This window comes from Tenrec ecaudatus, chromosome 6, assembly GCF_050624435.1.
Source record: "Tenrec ecaudatus isolate mTenEca1 chromosome 6, mTenEca1.hap1, whole genome shotgun sequence".
In the NCBI taxonomy this organism is placed as follows: Eukaryota; Metazoa; Chordata; class Mammalia; order Afrosoricida; family Tenrecidae; genus Tenrec; species Tenrec ecaudatus.
Window position 1 is genome coordinate 104214843 of NC_134535.1, and position 17429 is coordinate 104232271.

The following is a 17429-nucleotide window of genomic DNA, read 5'->3' on the forward strand; positions in this document are numbered from 1 at the left end:
GTTTATAAATGTAAGGTAGCCATTATATCTAAAAATTCAAATTGGCTTTCTTATATAGTTCAGGTTCATGCTTTTACTACCACATCATGAAAAATAAATTGCATAGAAATATTATATCTTTATTATTTTTCCTCTAAAACTATGGTTGGCTCTTTGTTAGAAATTGTAGGCTTACTCAGTAGAATCTTTCAGCTAATTGATGAAGCAATTAGCAAGTAAAAGCAAAATAGGTGTACTTTAATATATTTAATTTGGTATTACTTATAACAAAAGTACTCTGAGGATACTCTGCATATTAACTTGGACCATATTTGTGTGCTGTTGGTGTGACCGCCCCTTTAATCTTTGTCTTTTTGGGTAAATATATAATGTTGAAATTCCTACTTACTATTCTGTTGGAACAAGTTGCCACACTGACTTGTCTCTATAGTCTGTATTTGCGATTGTATATAAGTGTTTGGCAATTTGCTATAAATATTTAAAGATGCTGTTTCCTTTAAATTATTATTTCAATTTGCATACACTTTCAATAGCATTTTATATTGAAATTTATGTTTTATATTTATGTTTTTAATGTATATAGTATATTAAAATGCTGGAAAAACAGTGTTTTTGTAATAAAAAGAAGCTTTTAAATTTCTGGATTAGTAACTTCACAATTCTGACATAAATTAAAAAATCATTAATGATTTTATTAGCACTGTATAGCCAGTAATTTTTCCTAGAGTTCACATTGCTGTGAAAAAATACTGCATCTTTAAATAGGTTAGTTACAAAGCAAACTGTCCCATTATCATTGAATGTATTTTACCTTACTTAAGCAAACTGAATAATTAATAGCTATTACTTTGCAAGCAAAGCCAAAGTATTTCAACTGTCTTAAAATTTGCTTTAAGGAAGAGCAGCATGCTAACACATCTGCCAATTATGATGTGGAGCTACTTCATCACAAAGATGCACACGTAGATTTCCTGAAAAGTGGTAAGTAAGAGCCCTCTGGAAGCATTTGTTTGTTAGCTCTGACATGTGAAATCGTATTAATAGTTCTTCAAAGTTCTTCAGTAAGTGAACTTGCTCTTCTTTATTAATCTAGCCTTTTAAAAACTTACCTCCCACTATCACCAATTATTGGCTGTGGAACTAGTGTTCTGTAGAATTTACTTAAAGGAAAAGTAGGTTAACGGAACAGATACTGAGAAAGATAGCTGTTAGGTCATGCTGTAGTTTCTTTTTTTGCATGCAAACAACCCTAGGAAGGAAAGAGAACTGAAGCAGGTCCAAATGAGTGTTAAGACCCATATGGATAAAAACCAGCGGTCCTCAATTTAAGCTAGTTTTTCCTTCCCCAAACGATTTCAGTTAATAGACCTTATCTTTAAAACCCTGCTGTCTGCGACTGTATTGACTTGGCTAAAGGAGGAGATGCTGGAATTTCAGAGGAAGCTCAGTCACCCGCTAGCAGACACTCATGTTCCAACCTCCACTTTACCAGTTCAAGGTCTACTGTAGTAGATATTCCACTGAATCCTAAATTAATGTAAAATTCTATGATCCGAAGGACATTTTCAAACCTCTTTAAGGTTAGACATTGAGCTAAATCCTAGGTTTTCAATGTAAATTAATGCTATGAAAATTAAATGTAATGCACTGTTTGTAACCTGTTATCAGATTTACTGCTGACGGGTTTCATTCCAGTGCTTCAGAAAGTCCCAGAATATATAAGACTGACAAAACTTGTCTGTCTGGTTTTATATTTGGGAGACAAGGGGGAGGAAAAAAAAGGAAATTAAATGTTTGACCTTGATCATGTTGAGTACATGTTCTTGATTGACGTGTTGTAATTCTGAACTCTGTGTCTGTCATAAGGAGTCCGGGTGGTGTACTGGGTTACACACTGGGTCTCAAACCGCCCGGTCTGCAGTTTGAATTCATCAGCCACCACAAAGGAGAAGGAGATGACTTTGTGCTCCAGTGAAGATTGATGACAGCTTTGTCCATTTGACTTGATAGGTGACCAGAATAGGTTATCTTTGTTACGTTAATGAGGTAGGGTAGGCATAGAGAGTGTATTTTGAATCAGTCTGTTATGAAGTATAAGAGATCAAAACAAACTAAGAAGCAAACAGAAAAACCCCCAAAACCCACTGCCAAGTCAAGAGAAATGCGAATCACATGAGCACTGGTGAGGAGGAACATCAGCTTAGAAGACACAAGGACCTTCATCCAGAGCCTACAGAGAGAAGAAACTTCCCCCAACAGTTAGCACTGTTGAGCCCACACCTCTTGCCTCTCAAACCCAAAGAAAGTAAATGTCTGTGTGTTAAAGCCATCTATGTGTGGTATTTCTGTTACAGCAGTGCTAAATAAGACTATAGATACATCCATTTAATGTACCATAACAGGAGCTGATTTTAACATCTTTGACATGTGTACGGGATACTGGAAGTATCTTAATATGAATTACCAAAAGGAGAAAATGATTAAGATAAATGCATATATGTTTATTAATGTTTAGTAAATAAATGTAGAGAACTTGTTTTTAAAGATGCAGTAAGAGAAATTGCTAGGAATCCATGAGCTACTAATTAAAATTTTTTTAGAAAAGTTGATATTATTCTTTGTAACATAAGCTGTTCTTTTAGACTAGCTCTTGATTTGACCTATAATTGTATGTATGGCGCATGTAGACAGTGATAGGATCAAAGTACTGCCGGCACAGAGCAGGTGCCTGGTCTTGTCTCTAAGGATTTGGCAGGTTTTCTGGGAAGGAGCCATTCAAGCTGGGTCTTGAATGAGCAGCTTACACTTGGGTCTCAATCTCTTTCCTAACTCCAGACAAGTTGCTGCTGACTTGCTATCCCTTAGATGTCTCTGCTCACCTAAAATTCAACATATCCAAGATAATTTATGAGTTTTTGCCTTGGTCTATTAGTATATCCCTCTATTATTCTAGGTATAGAGGGCAGAAACCTCAGAGTCATCTATGCAGCATCTCTGTCATTCTTTACATTCAATTCAGTATCACATTTTCTTTCATTTTATGTGTTAAATATTTGTCAGATATGTCCACACCTGTATTTCTGCTACTATTACCATCTCCTTATTCTATTGTTTTCTTCCCTTTGTCCCAGTGTAGACTCCTAAGTGATCTGTCTCTTTCTACTAGCTAAAATAATTGACAGAGTGCTAACCCGCCACCGAGGAGCCCTGTTGGTGAAGTAGTTTACATGTTGGGCTGATACCATGAGGTCAGCAGTTCAAAACCACTAGCTGCTCTGCAGAAGAGTCTCAGAAACTTACAGGGGCAGTGCTGTTCTGTCCTGTACGGTCATTGTAAGTCAGAATTGACTCAATGGCAGAGTTTGGTCTGGAACCCTCCACTGCTTTCTGTGTTGTCCTTAGGATAAAGACAGACTTTTAGGATGTCGTTCAAGACCTGGAGAAATGATCCTTCCTGGTTTTCATTATTCTCTCTCGTGTTTCCCCTCTTCCAGTGTTTCGTTCCTGTAGATGTGATCCTTTTCCTGCTCTCTTGCCACAGGATTGAAGCACCTGCGCTTTCCTTTTCCTCAGCACTCTTCTCCACTTCTTTAGTCCGTTTCTACGTAGCTTTTCAGAACTCAGACTGCTCTTCACCTCTGGAGAAAGGCTTCCCGGTGTCTCAGAACAGTGCACCTCTCTGCAGAGGCTCTTACAGCACTGCGGACACCTCCCTTACACTCTTAGCCATCTGTCTAGCTTCACACTGGCTACTATCTGATTAACGTTTGTTTCCCCTGCCTTATTATAAGTTCTGGTAAGGCACAAAGTCCTCATTGTTGTGTCTCTTGATAGATGTACTTCTCAGATTCCTTGTTGTATATTTCTTCTAAATAAACTCATTGGGATTCATTCCACATAATTAGTGGGGCATTGCAGATCCCGTTAGCTCTCTCTCACTATTTAACCATGTTATTTTATCCTTTACTAGTATGTGCAGAGAGTAGTCGTAAGTCTTTAGAAGTTTTTAACATTTTGCTGTTGATTTTTTTCAGTTCAGTGACTGAAATGATTAAATAATGAGGCAATTAGAGGGAAACTAGATATTTATCTTTATCGTAACTAATATCCAAACTCTGGCATCTTTCTAGGACTCTTCATACAAAAGGTAGAGCTCTCCCAGAATATTGCAGTCTTCCAGAAAGGTTTGGCAAATCGTTCCCAGTTCTTGTTCTATTTAGTAGAATTAACATTTGTGACCCATCTTTACAGGTGACACCCACTCGGGCGGGAGCAGTAGGGACGGCCCGTTTAAAGAGACCGTAACACTGAAGTGGTGCACACCAAGGACAAACAACATCGGTAAGGGTCTCAAAGTCACCGAGGAAAAAGAATAAGTCAGAAAATTCTGTATAACACAGTATCAGCTAATTTGTTTCATTTTGAATTTTTTTATTTTTCATTTTTATAGGGACTTAGAGAACAATTTTTTTTTCTTTTAAATTTGGGAATATTTCTTTATATTCTTTCAAATCAGTGTTTTCTTCTGTTTCAGAGTTGCACTATTGTACTGGAGCATATCGAATTTCACCTGTAGATGTAAATAGTAGACCTTCCTCCTGCCTTACTAATTTTCTTCTAAATGGTAACTTTGTCATTTATGACTGAAATGATTGCGAGTGAATTGTTATTTTGAGAATATATGACTGTATAAACTTGAAGCCTAAAAAACATTTTTATTTAATAAAGTCAACAATTCCCTCAAAAACTGTTTTAAAGTTATATGATTAGAAGTATTCTTTAACAGTATGATTTAAAAGGTTAAAGTTTGAAATTAAGATGACTTTATATCTTGTTTTGTTCTTTGTCTTTTTTTATTGTCTTATTTCTAAGCACATTTTATTCGAAAATTGTTATCTTTATAATGTAAATTGATTGTTTTGTAATTTGGAAGATTAAAATAATACAGGCTATCTATCTTGTTCTACTGCATTTTATGAATCAATCCAACAGCAACTGGAAAACTGGAGTTGACTTGTATTACTAAATATATATAGATTCATTTCTTGTTGAATACTATGCCTCTATCTTAAGTAAGCAATATATTTTTAATATTTTACCATATCATTCTTTAAGTTTATGGTTTCCTATGTGAAAAATATTTTTTAATCAAAATTACTGGATTCTATTTATTGAATATGAATTCTGTAAGTTGTGTCATGCTTAATGATCAGTTAGGTATTGGAACCACTTTAAGGAGTCAGTCTGCTTTTGTGATAGGTTAATTTCATTGTTAATGTTAAGTACAGTTTGATTACAAATGTTAAGGATTACAGATTAAACAGTGGGCATTTGAAATGGAAAATCATGAGAACGGCTGAACTAGTGAGGGAATATTGTTGATGTAAATAGAGACTTCCTTCTTTCCAAATGTTTCATGGTATTACTCATTTGAGGGTTGTTCTTCAGTCGTCTGAATTTCCTTATGTTTGTCCAGGAGAAACCGTTTTACATGAACTTGTAATAGAATAGCAATATAAAACAGAAAGCTTGTAGTGACCCAGAGATAGCGAAGGCCAGAATTCAGATTTTTAGGATTGAAATGTTAGCTATACTAACCTAGCAGTGCTGATTCAAATATGGGGCTCAAATGAAAATTCTAGGTGTGAACCTTAAGGGGAAATGCCAGAGCCCATTTGGATTTCTTTCTATGATAGAGTGACCTTGCTTTTGACAGGTCGTTCTGTTTTACTGGAACAACCACGCAAGTCAGGCTCCAAAGTCATTAGTCACATGCTTAGCAGCCATGGAGGAGAGATTTTTCTACACGTCCTGAGCAGTTCTCGTTCTATTCTAGAAGATCCTCCTTCAATTAGTGAAGGGTGTGGAGGAAGAGTTACCGACTACCGGATTACAGTAAGGCTCTAATATCATTAAATTTTGTCTTCAGTCAGTGGTCTTTCAGCAGTCATTACTGAGTGTCTCTTAGGCGCTAGGACCTGTGACACAAGGAGGTGTGCTAGAACGTGCTTATTTACTTAGGTGACTTACCTGCAGTATCTGTGTATTTGTGTAAAACCATTGTATAGTTTTCGCTTTGTATTAAGTGTATTGTGAGGGATATGTGATGACACTGGCAAACTGAAAATATAGGAAGGAAAGAAAAACTGAAAATGCAGAAGGGAGAGGAAGTCGATCAGCCTTATTTTATGGGAAACTGAATTTCAAGTATCGCATGATATGTACCGCATATACTCGAATATAAGCCGACCCAAATATCAGCCGAGGCACCTAATTTTACCACAAAACTGCATTAAATATGTGCTGAAAGAACTCGGCTTACACACAAGTATATACCGTACAGCATTTGAATATTTGTATTGCTGGCGCTTTAAAATAACATTAACTTGTATTAAGAGAGAAATGGACTAACATGAAAGGATTTTGTGTTTCTTTTGGGGGAGAAATGTAGTATACAGTGTTATATAGACTGTATTTGCTTTTGGTTCGGCTCTATTTTTCTAATAGGCTTTAAAGAAATAACAATGCTAATCAGTATTCATTGTACTATACGATTGCTGATAATGCCATTCTTCAAAGATTAACATTGTTAACGTTTTAATGTTATGTTACAGTAGTTTTAAAGTAAGCAATTTTATTTTTTAATATGATTGATTTACTCTTCTCTGTATGTGATAGGAAAGATTTAAAAGATCCAAATGAAGAAAAATGAGTGTTCCTTGGGTTTTTTTAAATAGGAAATACCAGGAATGCACTTTATTTAGTTATTTATTTTGGGAATGGATTTCTGTTTCATCTCTAGTGTTTAAAGCTCGATGGGCTTTGCGTTCAAAAGGAAATAGTAGTGGTGGGAAGGAGAGGTGTTAGCGTGGATGCTTTGAAGCCAGAGGCCAGCAGTCCTGAGAATGATAGGCTTTGACTTGTAATCCATAGTGAAACATCGAAAATGGTTTCTAATTTTTTCTCATTTGGTTATCATTAGGATTTTGGTGAATTTATGAGGGAAAACAGATTAACTCCTTTTCTAGACCCCAGATATAAAATTGATGGAAGTCTTGAGATCCCTTTAGAACGAGCAAAAGATCAGTTAGAAAAACACACCCGCTATTGGCCTATGATTATCTCACAAACCACCATTTTCAACATGCAAGCGGTAAGTGGTTCATTAGTTTCAACTTTTCTGCTAAGGTTAGCTATCAATACTTTAGAGCAACAAAGTAGAAAATGTAAATCATATGCTTCTCCAAGCAAAGATGCATATTTATGTGTGGGAGAGAATTAATAATTGAATGTTGCAGTTGTGGTTATAGATTCTCTTGCCATGGTTTCTTTAAAAGCAGTTGAAATTTTGCTACAATGATGTGACACCTGGTGTTTGCTATCCCCTCTTTCAAGACAGATTTTTTTTTTATCTTTCTAAAAAATCTAACAGGTGGTTCCGTTAGCCAGTGTTATTGTGAAAGAATCTTTGACAGAAGAAGATGTGTTAAACTGTCAGAAAACAATATACAACTTAGTTGATATGGAAAGGAAAAATGATCCTTTGCCTATTTCCACAGTTGGTACAAGAGGAAAAGGCCCTAAAAGGTAGGTTTTTCACTTTCTCGACACAAATGTACTTGTTAGGTGTTGATTTTAAACTAGCTTAGGCCGTATGTGAATGATGTGTGTGGTGTGTATGCATACAGATGGTTGTGATGCTATCATATGGATTAGCTGGAAGCACTGTGGGCTAGGCCATTACTGCTGAGTGTAAGGTCAAAGGTACAAATGTAGCAGACAGTCAGTAGGACAACGATGAGGCTACCTGCTCCCTTAAAGACTGGCCGTTTGGAAAGCCTGCATTAGCAGTGCCGTGAGCCTGAATCAACCAAGTGGCCTTAGGTTAGTAGAATTCGTTGCATTTTAGTTTAGAATTCCACCATTAACTAATCAGTACTCTGTGTGGAGCATAGTTCTACCCTGAAATACCCTGATGGAAAGGGGTAAAAGAGAAAAATCTCTGTATTTCTTAGTACTGTACCTGTAGCAAATGGAACTTCAATATTGAAGTGTTTCTAACAAAATACCGACATTTTCTTTACCGTAGAGATGAACAGTACCGTATCATGTGGAATGAGTTAGAAACTCTGGTCAGAGCCCATATTAATAACTCAGAGAAACATCAGAGAGTCTTGGAATGTCTGATGGCATGTAGGAGCAAACCCCCAGAAGAGGAGGAACGAAAGAAACGAGGAAGAAAGAGGGAAGACAAAGAGGACAAGTCTGAGAAAGCAGTGAAAGATTACGAACAGGAAAAATCCTGGCAAGATTCAGAGAGGTGAGTTATCGACAGTAACGCAGTACTGTGGTGCCTCTTAACATATTCTGTGTACAGCGTGTCTGAGCCTTCAAGCCTCATGTAATACACTTCCCTTGTCAGCATAGGGGGAGCCCTAAGGCCAGGTAATTATGCAAAAATTGACATTGTACAAAATTGAAGGATAATCACATCAGATCAAAAATGTAAGATAACCACATCATCACATGCCTCAAATTACATCATTTGGGAAGCTTCAACAAGTTCATGAAAAATTGGAATGAAAAGATAATGAGAATTTTCTGTGAAGATTTTGAAGCTACCTCATATAACTGCCAAATTTCATAATTGCCTAACAACCAAACCACTGAGAATCATGACCCAACAAAGTTGACACATCACCTTATCAATCAGAGCTAGCATTACCGTCACCTTACACCTCGGCTCCCATTACTGTCAGATGCACATCATCAGCGTACACGATAGTTAGGTTTTGTACTATGATTGTCAGTGTGAAATGTCAAGTACTGAGATAGTTTATGAGGAGTCAGTGTAATTTATGTAATACACACTTATTTCATTTTATAATATTTTATTACTTAAAATGTTGAAAATGTTTATTGGGCTTAAGTATGTTGCTTTTTAAAAATACATATTAGAGGCAAAGAGATTTGTTAATTTTTCCTATATAACTTCTGAAAAGAACATGATTTCTGTCAGCATTTGCTTTATACATTGTGAACTTCAAAGAAGATGCAGCTTTATTTGTTCAGTAAATATTATTCAGTAATAAATATGTCAGACAGTTGGCATCAAAGCCCTGCCTTGGAAGAACGTGCACTGTTGAGGTAGAAGGAGGGGACTAACTCAGTAAGGAGACCAAAACATGGGAGGTGCTATTATACAAATAGGCCCAGGGATACCATTGAGAACAGAGAGAAGTAGCACCAGGCCCTAATACTGAAAACATCCCTTGGTAACGCTTCTCTGTCCTTAGGGAGTGATAGACATCAGGCTGAATTTGGAAGAACGTAACAAAACTAATAGGGTTCATTAAATACATCCACCCATGTTCTACCTCTGCTAGAATTCAAGCAGAGAACCAAATAAGCATCATGCAATTCATTGAGTCCCTTCAAAACAAAACAACTTTTAATTTTTATTTTTTTAAAACATTTTATTAGGGGCTCATACAACTCTCATCACAATCCATACATATACGTACATCAATTATATAAAGCACATCTGTACATTCTTTGCCCTAATCATTCTCAAGGCATCTGCTCTCCACTTAAGCCCTTTGCATCAGGTCCTCTTTTCTTTTTCCCCTCCCTCCCCATTCCCCCCCTCCCTCATGAGCCCTTGATAATCCACAGATTGTTATTTTGTCATATCTTGCCCTATCCGGAGTCTCCCTTCGCCACCTTCTCTGCCGTCCATCTCCCAGGGAGGAGGTCACATGTGGATCCTTGTAATCGGTTCCCCCTTTCCATCCCACTCACCCTCCACTCTCCCAGCATCGCCCCTCACACCCCTGGTCCTGAAGGTGTCATCCACCCTGGATTCCCTGTGCCTCCGGCTCCCATATGCACCAGTGTACAACCTCTGCCCTATCCAGTCCTGCAAGGTAGAATTCGGATCATGCAAAACAACTTTATATTATAGAAAATTTAAACATGTACCATGGTATAAAATATACCCACATCCACTTTAACAGCTTTTGGTTCGTGAATGATCTCATTTCATATATCTCCATATCTACTTCCCATACCACCACTATCCCTTTTCCTCCCAGGAATATTTTGAAGCTAATTCTCAGCATTTTGTTTTCTCCACAAATAAGTTGAACTCTTCATTCTATTTGACTTTAGAAATTTACATCCTCAGGGCTACAGAAGTGGCTCACATTATGAACGAAAGGGATTGGGGTGAGGGCGGGTGTTATCATTTAGATCCCACTGATCTCGGTATTTTGAAAGTACTTCTGTTACCTGGGAAACGCAAAGCTTGGAGTTAATTGTTAACTTTGGAATGAAGATATGTTTTCATAGTACTCAGATTTACAGAATGAATACTAGGTAGGTTTCTTTATTTATAGCTTGAAATAGAATTTTGTCTACATTTAGAAATTAAAATCGGGAAGGTGGGTTGGAAAGGGGGAACTGATTACAAGGATCTATATGTGACCTCCTCTCTGTGGGATGGACACCAGAAGAGTGGGTGAGGGGAGACATTGGACAGGGCAAGATATGACAAAATAATAATTTATAAGTTATCAAGGGTTCATGAGGGAGGGGGGAGCGGGGAGGGAACAGAAAAATGAGCTGATGCCAGGGGCTTAGGTGGAGAGCAAATGTTTTGAGAGTGATGAGGGCAATGAATGTTAAATGTGCTTTACACAATTGATGTATGTATAGTTGCATGAGCCCCTAATAAAACGATCAAGAAAAAAAAGGAATTAAAATCATGAAGTTTTTTTTCCCCAAGATTATACATTTTTACCTTTTAAATCTTCTTAAGTTTTCCTGTGTTTTAGAATATTTTGTAACTACATTCCCAAAGTACTACATAATTATTATGAGGGAAAAGGGGAATTTATGTTTAATTCTTCATGGTTGTTGACCCCATTTTAGGTTGAGATTTAGCTTCTAATTAGTCCCTAGTTTAACCATGAGGTTTACTTTGTTAGAGCAACTATCTTTTATAACAGTTGATATGCAGAGTCTAATTAATGAATCATTTAGACTACTAAACGTTAAACTTTAAACTTTAATATGTGTCCGTAAGATTAAAAGGAATTTTAGAACGTGGAAAAGAAGAGTTGGCTGAAGCTGAGATTATAAAAGATTCACCTGATTCCCCAGAACCTCCCAACAAAAAGCCTCTTGTTGAAATGGATGAAACTCCGCCGGTGGAAACATCCAAAGGTGGGTAGTATTGTAGTAACTCTGCTTGTCAAGAGTTTTCTAGTTCAGCTGTTTCAGACAGTGTTGGTGGTTACTGCTCTACGTCTGACAGAGAGCTAGCTGCTCACTATTCTTGGATGCTATTTCTGAGAACCTCAGCTTATAGTCCTGGGAAATGAAGGCAGGAAATTTATTTGTCAGTGTTAAAGAAAAGTAATGTCGGATTTCATTAATGAAGCCTTCTGTAAATAAGCAGTTGTACCATAAAGTAAAATTTCTAAAACATTAGTTGTGTGAACTTGAATCTGTTTATTTTCCAACACTATACAAAATTCTGGGTTGCTTAAGACAAAATCTTTTCCCTAAGTTTTTAATGAACCTAGGTAAGGATAAAATATCACTCATTTCATGATAAAATACAAAGGAACGTATATACTCACGGATAAGTTGAGTTTTCCAGCACATTCTTAATGCAGTTTTGTGGTAAAATTAGGTGCCTCGGCTGATATTCAGGTCGGCTTATACTCAAATATATACGGTAAGTCAAAAAGTATTTCCACCAGAGTTCCAGATACTACATGCAAAATGTGTTTAAACATGTCTGATCCTGGAGTGGCTTCAGACAAGTTCTTCTGGTAGTATACTTGTCTGAGTCTCCTTAGGGTGCCTTCAAACAACGGATACTTTTTTGTGCCATGGGGGGAAAATTTTTTTTGAGGTCAGGGTTAATAACATTTTTAACAGAACTCAAGTAGATGTTTTACTCAGTCATTGAAGTTTTGCTGCAAGTGTATAGGAATCCTGCCTCAAACATTTGTTAGATGAATCGAATGTTTTAAAGAAGGTTGAGAAGCCCTTACAGATGAGCCCAGAAAGAAACCTCACCCTGGATGAAACCCGTGGCCGAAGTAGAAAAACTGGTGGAAGAAGACCATTGATAGCATCACCACCAGTGGTACTAAAATGCCACTAAATGCTACTAACATTGGGATGCACACGGTGTGTTTGTTTTTTTTAAGCAAATGCCTTGGCCTCAGCAAGCTTTCAACTGCACAGCTGCCAGACTTGTTGCATAGAGATCAGCTCGCTTGAAAAGCTGACACACACTGTCCATGTTTTCAAAGCAAGATTGACGCTAGTGAAGGTAATAACTAGGGGTCTTGGGCTTACCAGTACAATCCAGGGAACAAGGTCCAGCCCAAAGAGTGGCTATCAAGGGGATCTGCTGCAACAGTTAATTTCAAAGCAGAGACGTCAGCTCAGAAGGACACAGGATAACCATTGGGGCATATTGTAAAGTTTTAAAGAGAATGGAAAACTGTAATGGTGAGGAGAAATGGCCAGAAAAATTGAATGAAGGAATTTTTTTCATCACGACAATGAACTTGTTCATTCTTTGAGGGTCACTGGGAAATCTTAACTCATTCACCCTATAGCCCTGATCTTGCCCCTTCTAATTCTTTTAGTTCCTCAAACTCAAAGAAAGGAACACGACTTAAGTCCGTAAGGACGCCAGAAGTGCCCTTTTAAACATGGTCTTATTTGAAGAGCACAGTGTTCTTTGCCAGGAAGGGTGAGAGAGAGAGAAACACTGCCTTCAGAACTGTACAGACCTCGATGGAGGGTGGGTCTAGAAACAATAGCTTCACAGTTTTATATTCTGTTTGAATAAAGGTATCTGTGATTTTGTAGCAGTGCTTTTTGACTTAACCCACATATATTGGGAATAAATTTCAATGAAGGTATGATTTTACACAATATTTTCTTTGTAAAGCCTAATTTCTTTCTGTTACTGATGGCTGAAAGGTTCCATTTGACTTGGAAGGAATTCTAGTAATTCTAGACAAAACATGGTTTGGGAATGGAAATTATTCCAGGCTTTACTTAATCTTAAAGGTGAAATAGATTTGCTTTTCAGGATAAAATTGAAATGGGATGATGGCAGACTATTTAATTCTTGACTCTAAGAGAGATACCTTGCCTCCTTAAAGCCATAAAATTTCAGGGTTGGTCTGATTAGTTGCTGACAGTTCATCGTCAGGATAAAGTGGACTTACTTGCTTTTTACATGATTTTGTTGTTGTGTATAGACGTCCCTGGGTGACACGTATGGTTTAAGTGTTTGACTAATGAATTTTTATTCACATCTACCTAGACGGGGGAACTCAAAAAAAATAGTTTAGTGATCTACTCCAAAGTCTCATTCCTTCGTCGTAAACCCTGTGGGCACGATTCGACTACGCTCGGGTCGTGATGAGTCAGAATGACGCAGGAGCAGTTGGTGTGGTTTGGGGAACCGAAAAAAGATGGGCTGTTTCTGAGAACATTGTTAAGAATAGAAAATACACAGGATTTGGAATCAGAATTTATGCAGACTTTTGAAAAGTACTGCTGGAAGCTGTAATACAATGACAACCCTGGAGAAGTATTTTTTTGGTCATAGAATTCTTAACTTGGGCGAATTATCAATTGGGAGTCAAAAGTAGAAAAAAGGCCTTTCTAGACATGGCAGGTCTTCACGTCAATATCTTCTCTCAGGAAATGTGTCACATTAAAAGTTGTATATTTTAAAGTAATAAATTATTCTGTTCCTCTAAAGAGTTTTAAGAAATTTTCTTCGTAGAGTAGAATAAACAGAAGACAGTTTTACCTGAATTATATTAAATAAGCAATGAATTTATTACATTTGCAGATTTTGAAGTAATAAATTATTCTGATTTTTTTCCCCCCCTCATTTTGTTAAAAAATCAGGACCAGTATCCTTGTTATCCTTGTGGAGTAATCGGATTAATACTGCCAATTCCAGAAAACATCAGGAATTTGCTGGGCGTTTGAACTCTGTTAGTAACAGAGCTGAATTATATCAGCATCTTAAAGAGGAAAATGGGTGTGTATTCATTGTAGAAATTGGTTTTGTTAATTGCCTGTGTGGTACCATAATCCTCAAAAATTTGAATAGTTTGAATTTTTAATTATTAATACAGTAATAGGCTATTATGAAAATTATAGTAAGAGCTTTTAAAATTTTAAATAATTTTTACACTAATTTGTGCAGAAATGACATTTTATTATTTAAAAATTTTTTTTAATTTCTCTTTTTTTGTATTTTTTAATTTTTTAAAAACATTTTATTAGGGGCTCATACAACTCTTATCACAATCCATGCATATACATACATCAATTGTATAAAGCACATCCGTACATTCTTTGCCCTAATCACTCTCAAAGCATTTGCTCTCCACTTAAGCCCTCTGCATCAGGTTCTCTTTTTTTTTTTCCCCTCCCTCCCTGCTTCCCCCTCCCTCATGAGTCCTTGATAATCCACAGATTGTTATTTTGTCATATCTTGCCCTATCCGGAGTCTCCCTTCAACCCCTTCTCTGTCGTCCATCTCCCAGGGAGGAGGTCACATGTGGATCCTTGTAATCAGTTTCCCCTTTCCAATCCACTCACCCTCCACTCTCCCAGCATCGACCCTCACATCCTTGGTCCTGAAGGTATCATCCACCCTGGATTCCCTGTGCCTCCAGCCCTCATATGTACCGGTGTACAACCTCTGCCCTATCCAGTCCTGCAAGGTAGAATTCAGATCATGGTAGTTGGGGGGAGGAAGCATCCAGGATCTGGGGGAAAGCTGTGTTCTTCATCGGTACTACATCGCACCCTGACTGACCCATCTCCTCTCCTAAACCTCTCTGTGAGGGGATCTCCAGTGGTCGACACTTGGGCTGACATTTTTATTTTAAGGGTAAAAAAATTTCATTTCTTTGATTTTTGGTACTTGTGGAAGGCTTAATCAGATTGATTGTAAACCTGAAAGTATGTCTGTGGGTTAACATTAGAATATAGCCCTTGTAGTTAGGAATCAACCCCTGTAAAACCTATTGTATTAAAATTTTCGGGTTCATAATAACAAATGAATGATCTTTTGTGATAATTATAGAAGCATTATTAAGTATCTGTAAGTGTTTCTATAATTTTTTTTAAATTGTTTTACTAGGAGCTTATACAACTTTTATCACAATCCATACATACATCAATTGTATAAAGCACATTTGTACATTCATTACCCTCATCATTCTCAAAACATCTGCTCTCCACTCAAGCCGCTGGCATCAGCTCCTCATTTTTTCCCTTCCCTCCCCGTCTATAATTTTTTATGCATAGAAAGGTACACTATATGAAGGTAAGTTAAAATGTATTACTACCAGGGTTCCAATTCATGTGTTCTCTCTCTCCCTGTTTCTCTCTGTCTCTCTGTCTCTCTCTCTCTTTCTCTCTCTCTCTCTCTCACACACACACACATGCACACACACGTTGCTTCTAGTCAAAACATGTTTAAACATCAGTGAATGATGTTTGAACTGTGAACGGTGGGTTGACACAGATAAGGTTTCTTTCTATATATGGATAAAGAATATATGTATGATATGCTATTCCTTGGTGTGTAAAAAAAAGATCAAATCAGACTGTGGCAGAGAGGTCAGCTCTGAAGGTTATGGTGACTTCTGGTTTTTTTTTTTTGGTGGGGCAGGCAGAATCCCAAAAGGATGCTGTCTTGATAGATTTTCTCAAGACATAGGACAATAACAGGGACTTACTCTAAAGAAAATTGAAGACTACATTGACGAGGAAAATATCAGAAAAGTTGCACTAAGGAATTTTTTCCATCAGGACAGTGAGCCTGCTCATTCTTCGGGGGTAGCAGTGATTGGCGTATGAGAATCTTGTTGAGGGACTTTGCTCTGTTCACTGTTCAGCCCTGAGCTTAAACCTAAACTTTTTTTTTTAACTCAAAAGCAGGAGTTCCTTGAGGATGCCACAATTTCCATTTCAAGATGGTGGAAATAAAGTACAGAATTCTTTGGGGAAGGATTAGAGAGATGAAAACAATAGTTTCACATTTTGCTAGTTTTGTTTAGGAAAGGTTTATATGATTTTGTAACAAGGCTTTTGACGTATCCTTTTATTGAGACAAACTTGACCGACTGACCTTAGACAAGGTTATATACTAAATAACTAACTAATATGTAACTGTTCTGATTTACATAAGTTCAACTTAAAGACTGATTTAGGGATGAAACTCATTCGTAATCAGGTAACTGGCCTGTATTTAATAAATATCATAAAGGGAAAAAAATCAAAGAAAAAGTTAACTATGTAACAGTGAATGAGGAGATTTTTTTAAGTTCTTGGAAAAATGGGATTAAAATATAAAAATTTTCCATAAACTTTTTGGCACCCTCTTGGATGTTTTCTTAGTTTTGCTTGGAGAGGGAAAATAGTCTAGTGGGAAAAGAGTGGTCTTTGAAATGTAGCCTTACAAAAGTCACTTAATCTTTCTGGGCCTCCATTTTCAGTCATCTGTAAAATGAGGACATTGGACCAACTGGAAGAATCAGGATTGCCCCAAATCAGCCTGTTTCTAGTGCTGCTGAGGCAGACTGACGCAATGGCAGCAAGCTTGGTGTTTTGTCTTCGGTTTCCTGGTCTGTGAATATGTTAGAGTGTGTGTTTCAGGTGAAAGATAATTAAGTGGCAAAAATATGAACAGTTAGTGAAGGTTTTGTGTTATAAATCCTTTCTTTTCTCTTCTGTTTTTCAGAATGGAGACAACAGAAAATGGAAAAGCCAGCCGGCAGTGAAAAGTGACTAGTGGAGTGAAATTAGCGTATTGCAAAAATATTTTCTTCTGAATTTGATAAAAGTACTTTTACAGCAAGATTGTATAGTTAAAGTGGCCTGGACTGGTTTTTACATTTTTAAAAAATTTTCAACTAACTTTATCCTTTTTGTACTAATTGTAAAATTGGCACAAATGTCAAATATATACATTTTAGATGTATCCTCCCAAATTCACAAATTTATTTTATGGTAGAAGGTGTCCCCTTGGAAGTTATTTCTTAAAAAAGAAAAAAAAATTAGGCCTTTCTTTGCCAAATAAAACTCTTTAAGATATCTGAAATATAAAGTACTGGGTGTTACTTTAGAAAAAAGATTCTTATTTGATGACTGATAATAGCATTTCAAATTTTACTAGAATTTAGGTAGGTGTTGCAATATTTAATATAAAATCTTGCTTATACATATGCATCATACACTTTTTTAAAATTGTTACTTTATATTTCAGTTTAAATTATTTTACACGTGTCTGTCTATTTAAAAGAAACACATTCAGGTGGTTAGTGTAAATTTTAATTTCCTACTATTGGATAATGCTATAG

At 36.7% G+C, this 17429-nt stretch overlaps 1 protein-coding gene and 1 non-coding gene across 4 annotated transcripts in view; both read left to right on the top strand.

Moving 5' to 3' along the window:
• The window catches only part of INTS13 (integrator complex subunit 13), a 36970-nt gene extending 19821 nt beyond the window's left edge, over positions 1-17149 (top strand). Inside the window, exons 8-17 of one of the 3 annotated variants that reach the window (XM_075551964.1) lie at positions 897-981; positions 4252-4341; positions 4517-4624; positions 5717-5895; positions 6983-7153; positions 7433-7587; positions 8090-8320; positions 11087-11226; positions 13957-14092; positions 16811-17146. In XM_075551964.1, the coding sequence (XP_075408079.1) occupies positions 897-981; positions 4252-4341; positions 4517-4624; positions 5717-5895; positions 6983-7153; positions 7433-7587; positions 8090-8320; positions 11087-11226; positions 13957-14092; positions 16811-16850 (1335 nt within the window). In that variant the 3' untranslated portion in view covers positions 16851-17146. Of the gene's footprint in view, positions 1-896; positions 982-4251; positions 4342-4516; positions 4625-5716; positions 5896-6982; positions 7154-7432; positions 7588-8089; positions 8321-11086; positions 11227-13956; positions 14093-16810 lie in introns of all 3 variants that reach the window. The other 2 variants (XM_075551966.1, XM_075551967.1) reach the window with 2 other exon arrangements.
• LOC142452243 (small nucleolar RNA SNORA54) lies at positions 1643-1767 on the top strand. Its single transcript, XR_012785266.1, has one exon. It is a non-coding gene; the product is annotated as a small nucleolar RNA SNORA54 (small nucleolar RNA).
• Positions 17150-17429: the final 280 nt, after the last annotated feature.